The 19,994-nt window shown below is 39.9% G+C and overlaps 1 protein-coding gene and 1 long non-coding RNA gene across 6 annotated transcripts; both read left to right on the forward strand.

Annotated features, from left to right (window-relative positions):
• Positions 1 to 436: 436 nt before the first annotated feature.
• Positions 437 to 4,072, forward strand: LOC113301955. Of its 5 annotated transcripts, none has more exons than XR_003336571.1 (8): positions 437 to 1,009; positions 1,151 to 1,321; positions 2,336 to 2,472; positions 2,598 to 2,681; positions 2,936 to 3,002; positions 3,108 to 3,186; positions 3,624 to 3,704; positions 3,847 to 4,072. It is a non-coding gene; the product is annotated as an uncharacterized LOC113301955 (long non-coding RNA). The 5 variants fall into 5 exon arrangements; XR_003336570.1 differs by lacking the exon at positions 2,936 to 3,002 and having other exon boundaries at positions 442 to 551; positions 952 to 1,009; XR_003336569.1 differs by lacking the exon at positions 2,936 to 3,002.
• Positions 4,073 to 16,145: 12,073 nt separating this feature from the next.
• LOC113301651 lies at positions 16,146 to 19,146 on the forward strand. The gene is made up of 7 exons (XM_026550439.1): positions 16,146 to 16,397; positions 16,525 to 16,985; positions 17,801 to 17,935; positions 18,018 to 18,060; positions 18,144 to 18,203; positions 18,368 to 18,482; positions 18,639 to 19,146. The coding sequence occupies exons 2-7, from the start codon at positions 16,639 to 16,641 to the stop codon at positions 18,779 to 18,781; spliced, it is 843 nt and encodes a 280-aa protein (XP_026406224.1). The 5' UTR covers positions 16,146 to 16,397; positions 16,525 to 16,638; the 3' UTR covers positions 18,782 to 19,146.
• Positions 19,147 to 19,994: the final 848 nt, after the last annotated feature.

Genomic DNA, 19,994 nt, shown 5'->3' on the forward strand with positions numbered 1-19,994 from the left:
CATGTTGTGGCAAGTCAAGTCTTGGAAGTTTCCGTAGGAAAATGGCGTGTGAACCTGAGACTTGCCATAGGCCGGTCAAATCTATGGAGAATTTGGACGGCTGAGATTGTAATTCATGAGAGAGGGTGGCCATTTATTGTGGCCACATTCCGTTGGCACCTGATAATAGTATAGTGGCACCACTACACCAAATTCCCGGATTCGTAACAAGAACTCGTAACGGCTTAGTGGCCGTTACAAAATTCCCCTTACAAATGGCTGTTACAAAATATTCGTAACAGAGGTACTATTATAATTCCACCCAAGATGAATAACACCAGAGGATAATTCCTCCCATGCGTGTGTCAATCACATGCGTGATTTTGAGGACATAACCCTAGTGAAATCGATACCGAGTTTCATTATTTTTTTTCTCTTCTCTTCTGCCTCTCTTCTCTTCCTCGCAACAGATGAAACCCTAGTGAAATCTCTTGAATCTGTTCAATAATTGAACGCTAGTGAGTGTTTTTCAATCTTCAATCATCGAACCCTAATGAATCGATGAAACCATAGTAAGGGTTTTTTAATTTGTTTTTTCGATTTTTAGGGTTTCTTTTGGTTTTCAATTTTCAGGTGAGAGTAGTGGACCTTTCATTTTCTCTGCAAAATCTCGTCAGGAGAAAGCTAGGGTTTCAAAAATCAAATCAATCCTTAGTTTAGATTAGCTCAAGATTTAGAATCGTCCATACATGTTATGTAATGAGTTTGATTTAGAGTTCATCCTTGAATCGGTGAAGAAAACAATTATGGATTTTTTCTTAGGGTGTTTTCGTGTTAAAGATGAGAACCAAAATCATCATATCATCTCTGATTCTTCCAACAAAGTCAGAAATCGCCTTTACATATCGGATTTTTTCATTTTTGTTTTCTTATTTTTTTGAGATTGTGAGTAAATTTTTTGTTTAATTGCAGAAAAATCCTTTGGTATCTAGAAATCGTCTAGCAGCGTTACTCTTATCTGAATCTCAAGGTGGTGACTCTGATTCTCATACTATTTTTGCATTTTTTTTGATTTTGATTCTGTCTTTTTCAATTTGGTTTTTACTTTATAGATTGAAAGTTTTATATAAATTGGAGTAGAAATTTCAATGTCTGACCTAATGTTTCTCAGATAGAATAGGTGTGGGTTGCAGCTGTAATGATGGAGGTGGATTGGTAGTTTGTCCTATTCTGTTATGAAGAAGATGAAGTGTTGATTTGGGTTGCAATGAATTATGTGGTAGATGAGGATGATTATGAGTTACTGCGGGATAATAATGTGGGATTTCACCGTCCTGCACCAGTGAGTATTCTTGTTCTTGACCTAGTGTTTGTTTATATCTTTGAATAGCTACTTAGGTTGAAGACATAATTTGATGGTAATGTATTCTTGTTCTTGCTCTTGCTGTTTGATTTTTAGTTATTTCCTTGTACATATTTTGATGGGAATGTATTATTGTTCTGTAGCCAACCATGAGACAGGCCTATTGGCTAAATGTCGCAGAGTATATGCTCATGCTCATGATTATCACGTCTGTAGTGCCACAAAATTGATGCTAGGCTATTAATTAATCCATTTCGTTTTTATTTAAGTTCATAGCATTTTTTCTAGCTAGATCATATGATGTGGGCTTATATAAAATTTTATCAGCTAGCTGGCCTTAGTAACTTAGTTGGTTCCCGTAGGAAAGTGCTGTGATGTAGACGTTTTAGACTATAACTAAAATTAGGTTGTTCCACTTATTTTGTTGATAAGTTTGAAAATGAATATATTCCAACACCTACCTAGATCAAGTGACACCTAACTGATGCGTAAGGAGCTTGTTTCACTATCATTTATAGAAGGAAAAAGAAGAGAGGAGAGTTACTGTTAGAGAAAAGAGGAAAGGAAGAGTTGGTTAGGATTTGGATTCATTGAGGTAATTATCGATTTGATTTTGATTCTTAATTTCTTTTGTTCTTATTATTAGTTAGTGATGGTGATTTCTTTTCATTGGAAAACGGTTTACAACCAGTTTTAGTACATGGGTGAGATGATTTTTGTTGATGGATCTTTTTAATTAGGTATAATTCGATAGTTAAGATGACAATTATGTATGAAAAATAGTGTTTTAGGGTATTTTTATACCGTCAAATCAGCGATTTTGACCCTCTTGGGTTTCAAATCAGTTTTAATTTAATTTTATAAAGTCGTAGTGCTCAAATCAGCTTGTTAATGCTTGTTGTGTGTGGAAATGGAATTTAATTTTCAGTGATTGCTCTTAAATATTTATGAGTATCCACTGGGCAAGTTTGCTCACTTTGACTTCCCTCTTAGTGCCAGGTGATCCTTCTATAGTTGGAAAAGAAACGGGCAAAGGAGAATTCTATATGTGGTTCGAGTGAGGGTGTCCTAGTAACTTTCAAGCTGAGAGCACTTTTTTTTGGGAGTTGTTTTCTTTCAATACTTGTCAGGTGATCCTTCTATACTTTTCCAATGGTTTTATGTATGCAATTAGCTTTTCTGTGCTTGGTGATCCTATATGCAGTCTCTATTCTTCATATCACTTTCTTCATCTATCTCAACAAAGTTTCTGCAGGATGTGGTGCTTACATCGCCTGCAAGCAAGAGATGATGCAGCCTAATGGAGTGTTGTACATACTAGTATGTATCTCAAAGACAGGTACATACTATTTTTTTTAAGTTTTTACAGTTCCAATCTTGAAAACTTACACGCCAAATTGGAGTGTTGTACATACTAGAACTTTAAAGGCAACAATTTAGAATGTATATATGGGCCTAGATTGTACTATGTAAAGTATCGACTGATATTGGTATGAGAACTGGTGCACTAGTAAATGGTTCCTGCATGGTGTTAGTAAAGGACCATTACCATGTCCCTAATGACATGTCGGTAAATATCATGTCTATGACCAGATATTTCATTCAAGCATGAATTAGTGGAATGGCCTGACTGATGAGTTAGTTAATCGCCTTTTCATGGGTATGTATATATTGAAGAACTGAGATACCTTTTACTCTGAACTGTTTGTCATTGTATTCTTCTAATACTACATCTTGTTTTATCTTATGATGCATAACCAATCAGGTTCATCTGGACTCAGTTTCCTTCAAATTTGATGAATGCATTATTGCTTGGGGATGCAATACATGATCTTCCTGAAAAAGTAAGCAAATTTGATATATGCTTCCATTGATTTTATGTAGTGTTTCAGCTGAACTTGTACCGACTTAAGTGAGAATGAACTGAACATATGAAGTTTCTATGTATTCCCTCGGAGGCTTGAGTTGAACTTATGCATTATATTTTCAAAGCATGAAAGTTGATAATAAAAAATTGAACTGTTTTATTGGAATTCCTTGAGCACGTGGTTCTAGTAGAGGCTTGTGTAGGCAATGATGACCTCTTCCATGCATAACCATTGGTTGTTGAACTTGGGTATCCTATGTTTTTTAGTTGGTTTTGTTGTTGTTGCTGCCGTTAACAACAACACATGCATGCTTGATGTTTTCTTCCTTATGAGATGACTGCAGAATTCGTTATTTTTACTTTAAATATTTTATTCCTTGTTTGTGTATGGCACTAACTTGCCTTGAAATACAGGTCAGCCGAGAAGACACCTTCTTCAACTGCGTGGCATGTTGTTTCAATAGGGACCATGTTTACTGCCTACTACAAACCAAGGTATGTGGTTAGTGGTTACACAATTTTGACAGACATTTAGGAGTTTAGTTGCCACACGAGCCTTGTGTTCCATGGGCTTTGTCCTTCCATCATGCACATTCACACTTCTCTGAATACTAATGTAAGGTATTGTTGTTTGCAGGAAGTAATTAGGTGTGGAAGTGTTCGCGCGAAGTTGTAGCTGGGATTAGGTATACAGCTTTCTTAGTTACAGAATATGTTCATGATCTTTGTACTACACAGAATTTGTATTCCCTTAGGACATAGGAATGAACTTACAGTGATATAAGTGAGAATGAACTGAACTTAGGAAGTTTCTAAGCAGAAATTTTTTGGTACTTAGAATTTGTTTTCTTTTTTTGATACGACTCGAATGTGTATTGATATGAATTGAATGAGTATTAATGTGAATTGATTGAAGACACTATTATTGAACTTGGATGATGAAAGTATTGAAAGATTATGCAGGATATTTGGAATTCCGGCTTATTTCCGGTAGAAACTGAACTGCCAGTCAGCCTTGACCTGGTCAAATTTAGTCAATATTGATCAATTTTCACCAGGTCAATATTGACTGGCAGTAAAACAATTCTGTTACGAAAAAATTTCGTAACGGCTAGGAGCTGTTTCAACCTTCCAGGTAGTAACGTCTTCCGCACGTTACTATGTGCCACGTAGTAATGGCTGGAGCCTGTTACGACCATTTTGTTACAAAAAATTCGTATCGACCCTTAGCTGTTACTACGTGTCGTTTCGTAACGATCAGCAGCTGTTACTAAATCCGTTACAACGGAGCCGTTACGAAAAAAAGGTAACACCCACCTTTGAAACAGGTGAAGGCCGTTACAACCCCTATTAGTAACGGCTTAGTTCTGTTACGAATCCCAGAATTTGGTATAGTGCGCCATTGGCACATGCCAGTTGAATAGTGGCATATTTAGCGCATGCCAGTGGCACAGCAGCATGGTTGGCATATGCCAGTGGCATGGTGGCGCGAATAGCGCCTGGCGTAGCCCTGACCGCTATATTCTGGCATATTGTGTTAGACCCAAACATGGCTCGACAACATTGGTTCCAGTTGCCACATCAAACTTAATGACCTAGGTATCATTACTTAGCTTGGTTGGCGTAACAACCTTACCTAAATTAGGGTTTGGTATACCGAAACCATAATTATCGCGTATGGCATGTGGCCGCGGCGCGGTAACGTTTTTTGTGCAAACGGTGGCCGCGTCAAAGGAGCTATGGCAGGGCCATAACATGGGAATGACCACCACGGGTGGTCATAACATGGGAATGACCACCACGGGTGGTCATAACATGGCGCCATTTTTAGGGGTTCCTGGGTCCCGCACGACTTGTGCCATGTTGTATGCCAAAGTGGCGTAATTTGAGCCACGACCAAAATTAGGGTTTCAACTAATACCACTAAATCAAAATCATGTTCTAGTTTGGATACCCTGACTGGACTCTGTTATGGCGTTTGGCCACGGACAAAAAGCGAGTTAGCACGTGAGCGCATTGTTTGTAGTGGAATGGCGCGTTTGGCATGCTGTTGTAGCATGTTGGCACATTTGGTATGCGAATAACATGTTGGCGCGGAATGGAATGTTTGGCATGCCAATTAGAATTTTGACGCGGAATGGCACGTCTGGCATGCCATTAACATGTTGGCGCGATTTGGAAAACTAATTGGCATTGTGACCATCCAGTGTAATTTGCCTCTTTTAATACTATGGAAGGTTTAGAGCAACCTGATTAGTCAATAGAAAAGGGGCCGGAAAAAGATAGGGCGTGGCCACATCTCTGGTATGCGTGGCGCATTTAAAGCGACCCGATTGGCCGATAGGAAAGAGGACCGGCAAGTATGAGCCCGACCACATCTCATGTGCATGTGGCGGATTTAGAGCGACCTGATTGGTCGATGGGAAAGAGGAGGCCGGAAAGCATCATGGGGCGTGGCCACACGCAGGTGGCGCCTTCTAAGGCAGACCGGCTGGCCCATGGCGCGGCCACGCTTCTCTTTGTTGATCCTATTTTCCGCGGATCCTCTTTTATTTCTTGTTTTCTGGTTTTAGGTAGGACTTTGCACCTACTAATCCATGGCGGATCAATTGCCTAGGTTTAGTTTCGACCAGCAAGATCTAATATACTGCACAGGGCGCAAAAACCTAATTTTTGCAAATTAATTAGGTTAGCATTTGAATCTTGTGAATTGTCACAAAATTGATTGAATTTTGTGCATGTTGACACAAAGTTCTTTAAATTTATTTCCAGTGAACAGCACGCTTTCCGATTGAGTACTTTTATGCAAACCTTAACCTTGATACTTCGGGAAATTCATGCTACTCAGCTTGTGAGTGAACACTAATTGTCATGTCATATCAATATTAAGGGTTCAGCCGGGAAACATAGCACAGAAAGTATTCAATGAGCCTTATATTAATGAATAATACAAGCAAGGTGTCGAAATTTACATAATATCTGGGATTGTTGCTACATCCACCATTCTGAATAAATTTCATGTAAATATATTGATTTGCTCAATAAATGCGCAAGTGAAAAGATTGTGAACTCATCACTTTTACATGGCTCCATTTCTTTGCAGAGTGACGGCACATTAAATGCAAGGTTATATAATTTTAGCCCTGAACTAAAAACCACCATCAACATTAAGTCCTCTGCTTAGCGCGTAACAGTGGCATTGTTGCGGGGTAAGAATGGGATGGTGACAGACAAGGATAAAAATCGAAAAGGGCAAGACATGAAGAGGTTACCAGGAAAAAATCGACTGACCTTTGACAAGAGGCATGAGCAGTCCGTGCTCTTTGTGCTGGCGCGCTTCTTGGCTTGGCTACGAAGCACTGGTGCTACAAAGTGTTGGCTCCGCGGGCCAACCATCCTTCTTTGACCAATGACCTCCGTACTAATGTTGCGACCTTGGCCCCAGGGTTTGGCTTGATGACCCAGCTGCCCTTTTCCGTGCACGAATCAAAGACGGATTCCTTTTCCCAATCGAATTCTCAAGACGCTGTGCATATAAAAGGCATTGCACATCTTATTTATTTTTTGTTTCGTTGGCTTTGTTTCCGCGTTTTCGTGTTAGCAGCAAAGGTACACCAATCGTGAGTTGATTGGTGGAAGGAGCAGCAGAAGTAATAGCAGGCTAGCATATTTCAGGTATGTATTCCAACGTCTCTTCCGTTTTTTTTTTGCTCTTCTGTGTTGGTGTGAACCCTAGCCGTAGGCGTAACTTCCATGAACTTGCAAATCTATTCCAACGTGAATGATCCCTCTTTACTGGCAGCATTGTTGTAGTATTAACAATGACATTAGTAATAAAGAAATCATATTTATTAGCATCACTAGTGAGACGAGCAAAGCCTCCATAGACGTTTTCTCCTTCTTTTGCAAAACCTAGCCTTAGGTTTTTTTTGGGCCGTAAGCATAATTCTCGTGGAAAGACATACTTTCGGCTGAGAGCATAATTTCTGCGGTAAGACATGCATTTTGTTTGAGCGGGCATCAGTCCTCATTCCTTTTGGTCATGGGTGCCATGGCCTGCGGCTAAAGAAAATCTTCCCATGGAGAATTTGTTGGCTCTTGATCATTGGTGATTGTACTCAATTTTCGACAAAATTCTCATGTATGGTTTTTCTTCAAAGTAGTAACTCTTTTCCTGTTTTGCTCTGTTGTAGTTACTCCAAAAGTGAAAAGTAGCACAAGGAATTCTTGTTAAGATGTCACCTGGAGATGGTTCTGTCGTCGTGTCGAGAAATGTTAGAAACTCCAAAAACAAACCAAATATGGATGATGAATTCTTCACGGGGTCTTGTACAGCCATGAGGACCCATCCCAAACATGTGATAACCCTTCTGACTGATTCAGAGAATGAAGGAGAGGTCCAGTTGATCTATCCAGGGCATGTAATAAGGTTTTGTCTCCAGAAGAAAGAGTACCCAGCTTCTCCCATTGACTTCAAGATCTGTCATAGACAATTGCGCTCTTATGATAAATGGATGAAATTCATGATAATCCGTGACCATGTGGGGGCTAATCTGATTGAGACGCAAATCATGAATGTTGTCATGGCATTCGCGAAAATTTAGATTAGGAAGGACACTGCAGGTTTAATTACTTTTATCTCCAGATGGTGTGAGGATACTCACACGTCTATATGTAGATGGGGTGAAATGACTATTTTTTTGGAAAGTGTAGCTGTTCTGTTGAATCTTCCAGTAATTGGGAATCTTGACGTTATCTTGTCTGAGGAAGAAGAAGAAATGCACGCCACTCTAGTCACGAAGTCGACAGGATATGTTAGGAAGAACTATGAGGAAAAGTGCTTTTATAATTGGTGGGTGTCTGAATGGTTCCCTGAGGAGCCGGGTCAGTTGTTGGATGACACGCTCAGTGTTGCTGCATTTTTATCCTTGTGGTTATCCAAAGATATTTTTGATGATGGCTCTGGAAAGAAAGAAATAAGACAATAGCTCATCAAATTTGCTATCAAATTGGCGAAAGGTGTTACTCTTCCCACATACATTTTTTTCCTTGGCTCCTTGTACATGCATCTGGATTGCTTAGCAGTGGACATGTACGTTTCTAATGGGTATATGAAGGTAGACTCGTATATCCATGTCGCCTTCCTCCAAGCATGGTTGTGGGAGCATTTCAAAGATTATGCTCCTAATACGGTAACTTCATTTCCTGGTACATATGGCGGCTCTAGGATACTTCGTTGGTTGAAGAGGCGTCCAAGACCGGCACAAAGCTCGTCGATTTCGTTGACAACGTGTATGCAATCAACTTCCGTCCCTGGGCTCCAGTCCACGCGTCCATAGTTCAGCCATACATTTTTGCTTCTGCCCCGGACATGACATTGTATTCTGATGGAGAGAACATGAGTATTGGAGAAATTGTGTTCATGCGAAGCTGCATACCTGGATATGTACCGTCTTTTTTCAGTGGATCTTTGAAGTGGTTCCTTATAACATTGATAGGGTTGCTCGTCATATGGGTTTCGATCAGGGAATTTCATTTCGCCGTCCATTGAAGCCTCCAAAAGAAAATTTGACGTCTGTTTTTGATAGCAGCGTTTTTGCAACAAAGAAAAGCCTCCCATTTTTTGCTTCCAGAAAGACAGCCAGCGACAACCCCTAAATATAGGGAATTTTGGCAGGAAGAATTCCTCGATATTCGTCAATTTGTGTAGAATGTTGTGACAGATCCACGTGGCAAGCCCTTCTCCAAGGTTTTGGCAAAACACGGATTATTGAGGTCGCCTTCTTCGGGTAAGCGGAAATCTTCTAGCCCAAATGAAAATAGTCCCTAGGAAAGTCGCGCAGGAGGCATCCGATCGACTTCGACGGCCCTTGTGACCTTCAGTTCTTCCAATATGCAAGTATGTATGATTTTCTTCCTGATTTAGTCGAATTGCGTAACCCAGGGTCTTGACAACATGAACGCATTCGCCAGACTTTCACGTGGCCAGAAAATGGTATCCTCCGAAGAAAAATCTGGCGATACTGAGCCTCTGGACGATGAGGAGGAGAACGAAGTAGAAGAAATCTCAGGATCTGGTGGTGACGAGAAAAGCACTTCGGAATGTAGCAGCGGGTCTTCTTCTAGTTCCAGTGGGCCCACAGATGAGTCGGTGAGTTTTCCACACACTCTCCTATTGGACTATAAATATTCAATTGGTGATATCATAGGAAGAAGCCGGAATAAATATTCAATTGGTGATATCACAGGAAGAAGCCGCTCTTGAAGATAACCCTGAGATGGAGATTCGCTATAATGAAGATGTAACTATGTCCTTGTTTGTAGGGATGGAGATTGATCGCCATGAAGATGATGTCGTGCCTCCAGTAGGGGATAACGCTTTTGTGGCTGCGGGAGCTATTATTCCCAAAGAATCCTTGCTGGTCGCGGATTCAGTTGCAGGTGCTACTTTCGACCCCTCATTTTTGGCTCCTTTTGAAGGTCATGTGTTGATCGGAGGATTCAGTGTACCGGCTAAGTATGTGGAGTTGTATACCCAAATATAGGAGAAGTATGGACACATCTCCACAACTAAAAAGGTCACCAACCGATTTTCATTAGTTAAGCGCGTGAAGAAGCCCTATCTTCAATTAATAACATGTGCAGCGTGACTGGCCACACCTTTTCTGGAGATGTAGTCTCAAGCTGGGGGTTCCACCGGGATGTGTGTGTGGGCTTTGAGTTTAACGTCTCCTAGTTCTGTGAAGGATTTTCCAAGATCCAAAAGCTGCAGGCTGAAATGGTTGAAGGTCCCTCCGCAGATTTAATTAACCAACAGGAGGAAGAAATCGAGAAGTTCTCAGGAATTGAAGTTGAAGCAGTCGGCTCTTCAAAGAATGGAGGACGCTTTCTCCAAGGAGAATGAGCTGTTGTTGGAAGATTTCCCTTGAATGCTTTTATTTTCCTGAACTTCCTCCTCTTAGGTGTTTTTTTTTTGAAAGGCAAGAAACGCCTCTTTCATGGTTTGATTTTTATGGTTTTTGGATTGATAGACGATTGCTTTATAAGGATCCTTTGAATTGATTTATTTTTTGGAATGGCTTCATAAGTAAATTTTTTTTTGAAAGTAATGGTACTTGGATCAACTAATATGTTGGGATCTGAATTATGAATGCAAGTAACGCAATCGTTTCGGAGAAACTGTAAATATTGCATGAAAAAGGGGAAATATGGGAGCGATATGAAATTGTAGAACAATTGGGTTATTTAGCTTATGTTTTCAATGTGGAGCTGACGCATGTGTCATATTTCCAACGAATTCAAAATGAGGGGTTGTGTAATAATTGCTTGACAAAACTTACTCGCTTAGGGGCCTCCTAACGAAACTGAATTTTCCGCAATCCTGGTCGCGAGAAGTCCCTAGTCGTTCTTTATTGTCTTTGTAACATCTTTATGTCGATCCGCGGTAGCGTAGAATCTTCAATTCCCAGGCGCAATTCCCCTGAATCAATCTTTTCCTGGACAATGCACTTCAGACCATTGCACTCACTAGTAGGATGATGGATAAATCTGTGATAGTGGCAATATCTTGAATCTAACATCTCTTGATCAGTTGGTGGGCGCCATACCGGGGGTAGTTGGACTGCTCCTTCTCGCACCCAAACTTCCAGTAATTCCAGAACTCTTCTTATAGGCAACGGGAAGCGCATATGTTTTGAGACTAGCTTCTCTCGTATCAGGGGATATTGTGGTGGAGATTATTGTATGCTTTGGTACGAAGCTCTTTTCGAGAACGGAATGGATACTTGAGCGGCCATTGATTCGTAAGCGGGTCGTTTGCTTCTGTGATGTTGCTGAAGGGTACGTAATTTCTCTTGAGGGGCCTGCATCAGCGGCGGCGATGCGAAGTGGCTGGGCTGGACATTGTTTGTTTGGCACAACGCTCTTCTCCATAGGAATGTAGGCGGATTTCCCCTTCTTCAGGTTCCTCTCTTTTCAGTAAAGCGGTTGTGGTTGCGGACTGTTGGACAACTCTTTGAACTTCTGCAAGGGTTTGGAGATAAAGGTTTTCCAACAAAGCTTCATAGGCCGGCTCTTTACTTTTGTCTTGTAGATATTTTGGCGCACATGGAAAGTCTCCTCCCATAGTTTTACGAAATTGTCTTGGCTCTTTGTCATCGACATAATTCAATTTTGTTGCTTCTCTTCTGCTCTTGCATGACACGGCTACGAGTTCTGTCGGCATCCTCATTGGTAGAGGCACATATCTTAGCCAAAGATTCAATATTTTTCGCATCATCTCTGAAATCGGTAGGATCCTTCGGGCAAGTATCGCTGACTCTTTCCACAATCGGCTTATCATACTCTTCGGGACACGAAGCGTCTCATTCTGCCGCTTGATAATATCTACTTGGCTTGCAGTAATATCCTCTAGCATTTTTGTCATACCTTCCATGGTAGTTGTTTCCTAGAGATTCGTTGCTTTGGAAGGGGTTGGATGACCATGATACGTATGAAAAAGTTGGAATTGGTGATTGAAATGAATTTCAGTGAGTGATTGAATTATGCCTAAGACCAACTAGAATGGAAATGGTTTTCAACTGATTTTTTACGATTGAAAGATTAATCTCCCACTGTGGTCGCCAGTTGTTTTGGGGTAAAAAATGTTTCTGCCGGTTTGGTAAATTTGGGTGTGTTGTTGAGAAACGAATTTGGACCTAAACTAATGTACTGCACGTGAGTACTTTATATTCGAGAAATCAATATTTACAATCCTGACCTAAACCAAGAAATGGTCGTTCCAGTCTTGCTTTGGTCACAAAGTGAAGGAGAAGGGTTGGTCTTAGGGAGGGAAAAGAAGAAGGTGTTGAGACCATAATGGTTAATGCTGAAGGTGTAGCTGTATTATGACTTGTATCATAATATGGAACTGGCTTGTGGAATGTAAGCTATCGGTTCTTTGGTGTTTTTCTGGATACTTATGTTGTTGTTAACCAAAACTCTCTTGTTTTGTCGAAATAGGTAGAAACCTATTTACACAAGTCATAATTGAATGCACCATGATCTCGTAGAAAATGGGAGTTGTTGAGTGATGGAGAAGTAGGGCAATGTGTAATTTCCAGAAACCACGTCCCTATCATGGGGGCAAAAGGGGTTGGTTTACACCCACTACTCCTTGCGCCACTAACTGCCTGCTTTCATTACACTTCCTTATAATGGGCGTATTGCACATCGCACGCTGTAAACCGCCAGACCAATACCCTGATGAGCATCCCCCAGTTTGTGACATGTTTGATGTCTGGAGTATTTTCGTGAAAAATGTGTAGCAGATTGCTGAGTGGGTCTTGTATGCAAGACCTAGTTATTCTGATCAATTGTGCGCCAATTGAGTGGCGGATGATCATATTGTGGCAAGTCAAGTCTTGGAACAATCCGTAGGAAAATGGCGTGTGAAACTGAAACTTGTCGTAGGCCGGTCAAATCTGTGGCGAATTTGGACGGCTGAGATTGTAATTCATGAGAGAGGGTGGCCATTGATTGTGGCCACATTCTTTTGGAACCTAGTAATAGCATAGTGGCGCCATTGGCACATGCCAGTGGCATAATGGCATATTTAGCGCATGCCAGTGGCACATCAGCATGGTTGGCATATGCCAGTGGCATGGTGGCGCCAATAGCGTCTGGCGTAGCCGTGGACGTTATATTCTGACATATTGGTGTTAGACCCAAACATGGCTCGGCAACATTGGTTCCAGTTGCCACATCAAACTTAATGCCCTAGATAGCATTACTTGGCTTGGTTGGCGTAGAAACCTTACTTAAATTAGGGTTTGGCATACCGAAACCCTAATTAACGTGTATGGCATGTGGCCGCGGCACGGTGACGTTTTTTGTGCAACCGGTGCCATGGCCGTGTCAAAGGGGTTATGGCAGGGCCATAACATGGGAATGACCATATACGCAAAGATGTACACTGGTGGTCATAACATGGCGCCATTTTTAGGGTTTCCTGGGTCCCGCACGGCTTGTGTCCTGCTGTGGGCCAAAGTGGCGTAATTTGAGCCACGACCAAAATTAGGGTTTCAAATAATACCACTAAAGCAAAATCATGTTCTAGTTGGGATACCCTGACTGGACTCTGTTATGGCGTTTAGCCACGAACAAAAAGCGAGTTAGCACGTGAGCGCGCTGTTTGTGGCGGAATGGCGTGTTTGCCATGCTGCTGTAGCATGTTGGCACATTTGTCATGCCAATAACATGTTGGCGCGAAATGGAATGTTTGGCATGACAATTAGCATGTTGACGCGGAATGGCACGTCTGGCATGCCATTAGCATGTTTGCGCGATTTGGCAAGCTAATTGGCATTGTGACCATCCAGTGTAATTTGCCTCTTTTAATACTGTGGCAGGTTTAGAGCAACCTGATTATTCAATAGAAAAGGGGCCGGCAAAAGATAGGGCGTGGCCAAAACTCTGGTGCGTGTGGCGCATTTAAAGCGACCTGATTGGCCGATAGGAAAGAGGGTCGGCAAGTATGGGCCCGACCACATCTCATGTGCATGTGGCAGATTTAGAGCGACCTGATTGGTCGATGGGAAAGAGGAGGGCCGGAAAGCATCATGGGGCGTGGCCACACGCAGGTGGCGCCTGCTAAGGCAGACCGGCTGGCCCATGGCGCGGCCACGCTTCTCTTTGTTGATCCTACTTTCCGCGGATCCTCTTTTATTTCTTGTTTTCTGGTTTTAGGTAGTACTTTGCACCTACTAATCCGTGGAAGATCAATTGCCTAGTTTGCCTAGGTTTAGTTTCGACCAGCAATGTCTAATATACTGCGCAGGGCGCAAAAACCTAATTTTTGTAAATTAATTAGGTTGGTATTTGAATCTTGTGAATTGTCACAAAATTGATTGAATTGTGCATGTTGACACAGAGTTCTTTAAATTTATTGCCAGTGAAAAACACGCTTTCCGATTGATTACTTTTATGCAAACCTTAAACTTGATACTTCGGGAAATTCATGTTACTCAGCTTGCGAGTGAACACTAATTGTCATGTCATATCAATATTAAAGGTTCAGCCGGGAAACATAGCACTGAAAGTATTCAATGAGCCTTATATTAATGAATAATACAGGCAAGGTGTCGAAATTTACAGAAAATCTGGGATTGTTGCTACATGCACCATTTTGGATAAATTTCATGTAAATATATTGATTTGATCAATAAATGCGCAAGTGAAAAGATTGTGAACTCATCACTTTTACGTGGCTTTGTTTCTTTGCAGAGTGACGACACATTAAATGCAAGGTTTTACAATTTTATCCCTGAATTAAAAACCACCATCAACACAACCAAAATGGATGGTATCTATAACATTCCCACGAAGTAAAATACTACCCGATCCTTTGTTGTTTTTGACATGTTTGTAAGTGTCCACCTCATGTACGACTCTATCACTCAATTTTAACAAAGTATAACATGCTTATGGACTTTGGTTGTAACCCTATGTTGTTTGTTAGATCATATGAAAGAAGAAGAAAACAGTAGAATAAACTAAAATAAAAAAGTGAAAGTACCTCTTTTTTAAAAACAGAGGGGTATATTGTTAGGGTTTTGAAATGATATTATATAGATATTGAATGGATGAAAATAAATCACGGGTTGTCGAGATAAAGTGAATATTACCCACTATAGGTGATCTTACCCCGATATATTCAAGTATTTGATGTAAACAAATTGTATTAGTTTTTATTAGAGTAACTACTCACATGTTGAGTTTTTATCACCCTAAAGTATTTGCACCAACCAGAATTTTCCAAGTGTTCTCGCTATTTACTGCGACAAAACATAGGAGATAACCGTTTATATGCGTGCAGTTAGAACCACTCAGCATTTACTGCCTTCACCTACTCCACCTAACCTTCTCATCCAAATGGAGAGCTTCCAGCGGAACAAGCGTCATCAAATGATAGCATAAGCTACGGTTAGCGATAACCGATGTCCGGTTTGGATGACAGGGACAACGGAGCTCAGAAGAAGGGGTTGGACATTTTAGATGGTAGAGCTAGGAAAGTAGAATGGGAAACATTATAACCTTTAAGTGCTTCCCTTTACACACAAAAATATATGCATTGTAATCACGATGATCGATAGTAAGAACTTAAACTCATTATCTCGTGGATGTATGCTTCGGTTGAACCACGTTAATCACTTATGTCGTTTACTTTACTGTTATTTATATTTTATCACCACTTATTTTTGTTACCTTTTATAGTTAGTTAACACTAATTAGACTTATTCAAATAAATTTATTTGAGCCTACAAACGTATCCAGATCCACTATTTGGGTTATAGCAGTTACACGTCAAGCCAGTAGTGGTGGAGCCAAACTAATCCAGGGTCTAGTCACCTAAAATGATGAAAACCATTGTATCACCCTTGCATTTAGTCTCACATGCTGCATTTATCCCACCTATAAATTTGGATTTAGTCCAACTAAGTACATGTGTTTTGATGAAAAAAATTAGCCCCCCTCGACCTTAATACCCGGTTACGCCACTGCAAGCCGGCAGCTTCATTTAAAAACAAAAAGAAAAAAAATAGAAAGAGGAACTGGTAGGTGTTTTCTGATTGGACACCACACCACAAGCCATGTAGATCTGTCGGGTTTAGTCCCACACCAGGATTATGAAAAAGATCAAATCAAATCACCGCAAAATTAGTTTGGTGAATCCTAACGAATGTGTGAACTCATAAAAATGAATGCATATAAGCCATTGATTATCCAAAAACAAAAAACAATGATACACGTTACCATTTCTCACCTACTTGATAATTACTGATTAACATGACTATTACTACTAAAAGATAAACAAAGAAAGAAAGAAAATACATACATAAACAAAACTTCAACCAAGTTGTGTGTGATATTTTGATGAAAAAATTTGATTTGCGTGAGTTGTTAGTTTTATCTTAAACTAATATTTTATCATGCTAATTAAAATCATTAAGTACACCTAATTTTGTTCTCTAAAAACTCCCTTTTTATGTTCACTATTTTCTCTCTCTCTCTAAAAGAAAACCTTTGTTAATGGTTCCACGATGAAGCACTACTACAGAAAAACAGTAAGAGAAGATTCTTCCAGAGCCAGTTAACTACCAACTGTATCTTTACCCGCCAATATTTTCTGAAGTAGTCATCATTTTGCAGGTACAAAACTTTCTCCTCTTTCAGTCTTAATTTCTGACTCTAGAAAATATGTTTGTTTCTGTTCCTTGTGTTGTTGAATCAGAAATTGAAAATTGAAGTATGGGTTTTGTTTGTTTCGTTGTTTCAGGGGTTGTTTTTGAGTTTTGTTTGGTGTTGAGATAAGAAAAAAGTTAGGGTTTTTTCAGTGGACTTTCTGAAGAAGTGTGGTGTGTTGTGGAATTGTGGTTACTTTTATTATTCAATGCAGAATGTCAAATCTGAACCCGCAATTGTTTGCGAAGAACATAGAATTGAATGTACAAATTTCGAGGAAAATCATAGGGCAAGTGAGAATTTAAGTCAAGACAAAAATGGAGAAAATGGGCAAAGCTCATCAGGGGATTCTACTGAAAATGATGATCCGGGTGTTATTAGAATTTTGATTTCTAATGGGGAATCAGAAGCTGTTACGATGAGTTCAGAAACTAGAGGGGATGCAGTGAAAGTTACTGGTACTAACCAATTGAAGAGTGAAGTTACAGATGTGGTGGCAAGTCTTAAGAAAGGAGGTTCTCTGTCAAGAGATGAAAGCTCTAGGGAACAGTGCAGGTTAATTGACTCCTCATCTTTATCTTACTTTGTTTAGTTATTCCTTTTAGAATGATTAGATTAGTGTTTTTTTTTATTTATAAGATTAGTGTTTGTATTCGCCATTTTCCAATCTTTCTATTCAGGGTTCATTTTATTCTTTTGGTGATCACTTGATAAATACTCTGATACTTGGCGTGCTTGATAAATCTGTGTTAGGTGATAAATTTTATTGCTTGATCATAGCTTGTCAGTTCTGCATCACACTGTGGCCCACAATTTTTGTGATTTTATCAGAACCTTAAATTTTGATGCCTATAGCAACCTTCACTTTTGAGAAGTTCAACATTCTAGCTCTATATAGCCGTCGAGAAGTTTATCACACAACTTTGTTGTGGTGTTTAGTATTGGGGTCCAACTTCCCGAACTAGGAATTATCATCTGCAGTTTAACAAGGTACCCACTTATTAGATCCCAATATCTGCAATCGGGTGACATGAAATAGGCTGTCATATTGATAGCAATAAATAAGCATATGTATGCATCAGTATGGATTTGTATATTTGTGATTCTGCATTGGTGCTACTGTTATCCTATCACAGCTTCACAGGTTATCGTATCAAAGTTAACATTTCAAAGATATGCCGGATATTTTTTCTTTTAGTCATGACTTGACAGGAAGGATGTAAATTTCGACTTACGACCTTTTTATGAATTTATCAAATAGCATGTTCTCGTAGTTTTGCATAGTTAAAAGTCGAGAATGCTTTTCCTATGTTATCAAGCTTATCTGAGAGTACTACAATGTGTAGAAATTTAACCCATAATCTCTACAGAGTCTGTCAACAATCATCAGAAGAAACTCTTATAGATCTTGGATGTCAATGTCGTGGTGGACTTGCTAAAGCTCATCTATCATGCATAGGGACTTGGTTTAGTACTAGAGGTTCAAATAACTGCGAGATTTGCCAGTAAGTAAATTATTGGTTTTGTTTACCCTCTCATTGAGAAGTCTTGAATAGTAAATTGGCTACCTTTGGATTTTCTTTGCAGACAAATAGCTGTGAATGTGCCACCTCCAGAATCCCAGCCAAGTGTAAGTATCTTTTTATCCATTGATTATAGAGGTAGGTTTAAATATCTAGTGGAAACTGATGCTGACTCGTTGTGCTCGAGCAGAGGAATTACTGGATTTGGAGGATTGATCCTGGTACTGGTACTGTGCAGGAACGTGAAAGGGTATGATGCATCCACAAGTTATCAGAAATTTGTGTTGTTGCAGTTTTGTTCTTGTTATGCAGCTTCATTATATTCCATTCTGTTACATTGAAATTAGTGACTCTTTTACTATCTAATCTAGAAAATTGTTTCCGCCTAAAAACGATTTGGTCTTTCTGTGACAGGGTTGCTACAGTCCACTTTGGGTGGCATTATCGATCCTCATCGGTGGTCTCCTGCTAGATGTTTTAATATCGATTTCTCTTGGTGTTTCAGCACTTCCTGTCAATATTATAATCGGTAAAATCTTCTCATACTCATAACTTTCTGGATAGCTAATAAAATGAAGTTTCTTGGCTTATCGCCTTCATCTATCTATTAACCAAATATTGAATTATTCAGAAACCTTTTGGTTTTACTGATGTTGTGATGTTTCAAATAATGAACTTTGCACAGGTGTTCTAGTGGTTCTAGGGCTAGGAACTGCGCTTCGACTAGCATTTGAATGCTGTCAGGAGATAAGTATAAGGAGAGCAGTGCAAAGGATGGATATAAATGCAAACCCAAATTACCACCCTACTATCTGGCAAAACTTGTGAATTTGCAAAATTTGTTATTATAAAGCAACAAAATATATATATAGAGTAGAAATATATATTTTATTTTGGGGCTTATTTTGTTATTATAAAGCAAGTAAGCAACATCGTGCTTATGTTTTGCTCAGAGAAGAAAACATTCTCTGTGCATGTTATAGGATAGCTTAAGTTGTAGGTGATTCCTTAAAGCCACATTTGCCTACTGTATGAATGTCCTCAAAAAATGTAATACATCATTGATGGGATAAAAATGTCATGGAGAAATGCTAGAGTGAGATTTTGTGCCGCAACGATATTGTATGAGATAGGTCCTATACTCCTATCTCAGTAATTAAAAAGATATTAAGTCTTGTTTCATACTTGTTTCATAAATTCATTTGTATGGGTGTTATTTGTATTTGATCCCATAAAAAGTAATTAGAATTCTCTCAACCGTAGGAGTGCGACAGAGTAGAAAACCCGTTATAAGCTTTATCTTATCTTTGAGAAACTTCGAAAACTCCTTATAAGCTCTATCTTTTTTTTTTTTTTAGCTTATAAGCTCTATCTTATCTTCAAGAAACTCCTTATAAAGCTTTATCGCCGGTATGATTTAGTTGTCCCTTTAAATCGTGTTTCTGAATCCCCAGGTACACAATCATGTAGACCTGTTTGCATTACTGTCGACAAGTGGGGAGCTCGTCGGCAAACCTTAGTTTTTCATGTGTATTCCATTTTCACAAAGCTATGATGTTCTGAAACAAAAATCACTACAACATATAGATCTAGGCTAAATATTCAGCGTACATGCCTTCTGCAGAAGGAGGCGTTTTCGTGGTGGCACGAACAGGTTGTGCAAGGTCTAATTTCCGCACACACTTTCGTTAATGCGGAACTCGGGCTTCCCCATCTGTCTTGGACTGAGACCGGGTCTAGTGGGCATTGTCAGCCACTTCCCAAACACCTTTGCACGTCAGCCTGGGAAGGGCCTGGCTCTTGCAGTTTTTTCCAGAGAAATTCAGGGACGGCTAACCATTAGCCGTTCCAAGCAAAGAAAACGGCCAGTCATCTACCGTTCTTCTTATGACGGTCAGTGATCACCCGTTTTGGTGAAAACGGTTATTCATTAACCTTTCTTCTTATCGTGACCAGTCAACCTCCGTTGAACCGGCTAACTATTAATCGTTCTACAATTTCACCTAAAAGTTACAGAAACTCGACGGAGTTTTGTTCTTCC

Source organism: Papaver somniferum, chromosome 8 (assembly GCF_003573695.1).
Source record: "Papaver somniferum cultivar HN1 chromosome 8, ASM357369v1, whole genome shotgun sequence".
NCBI lineage: Eukaryota > Viridiplantae > Streptophyta > Magnoliopsida > Ranunculales > Papaveraceae > Papaver > Papaver somniferum.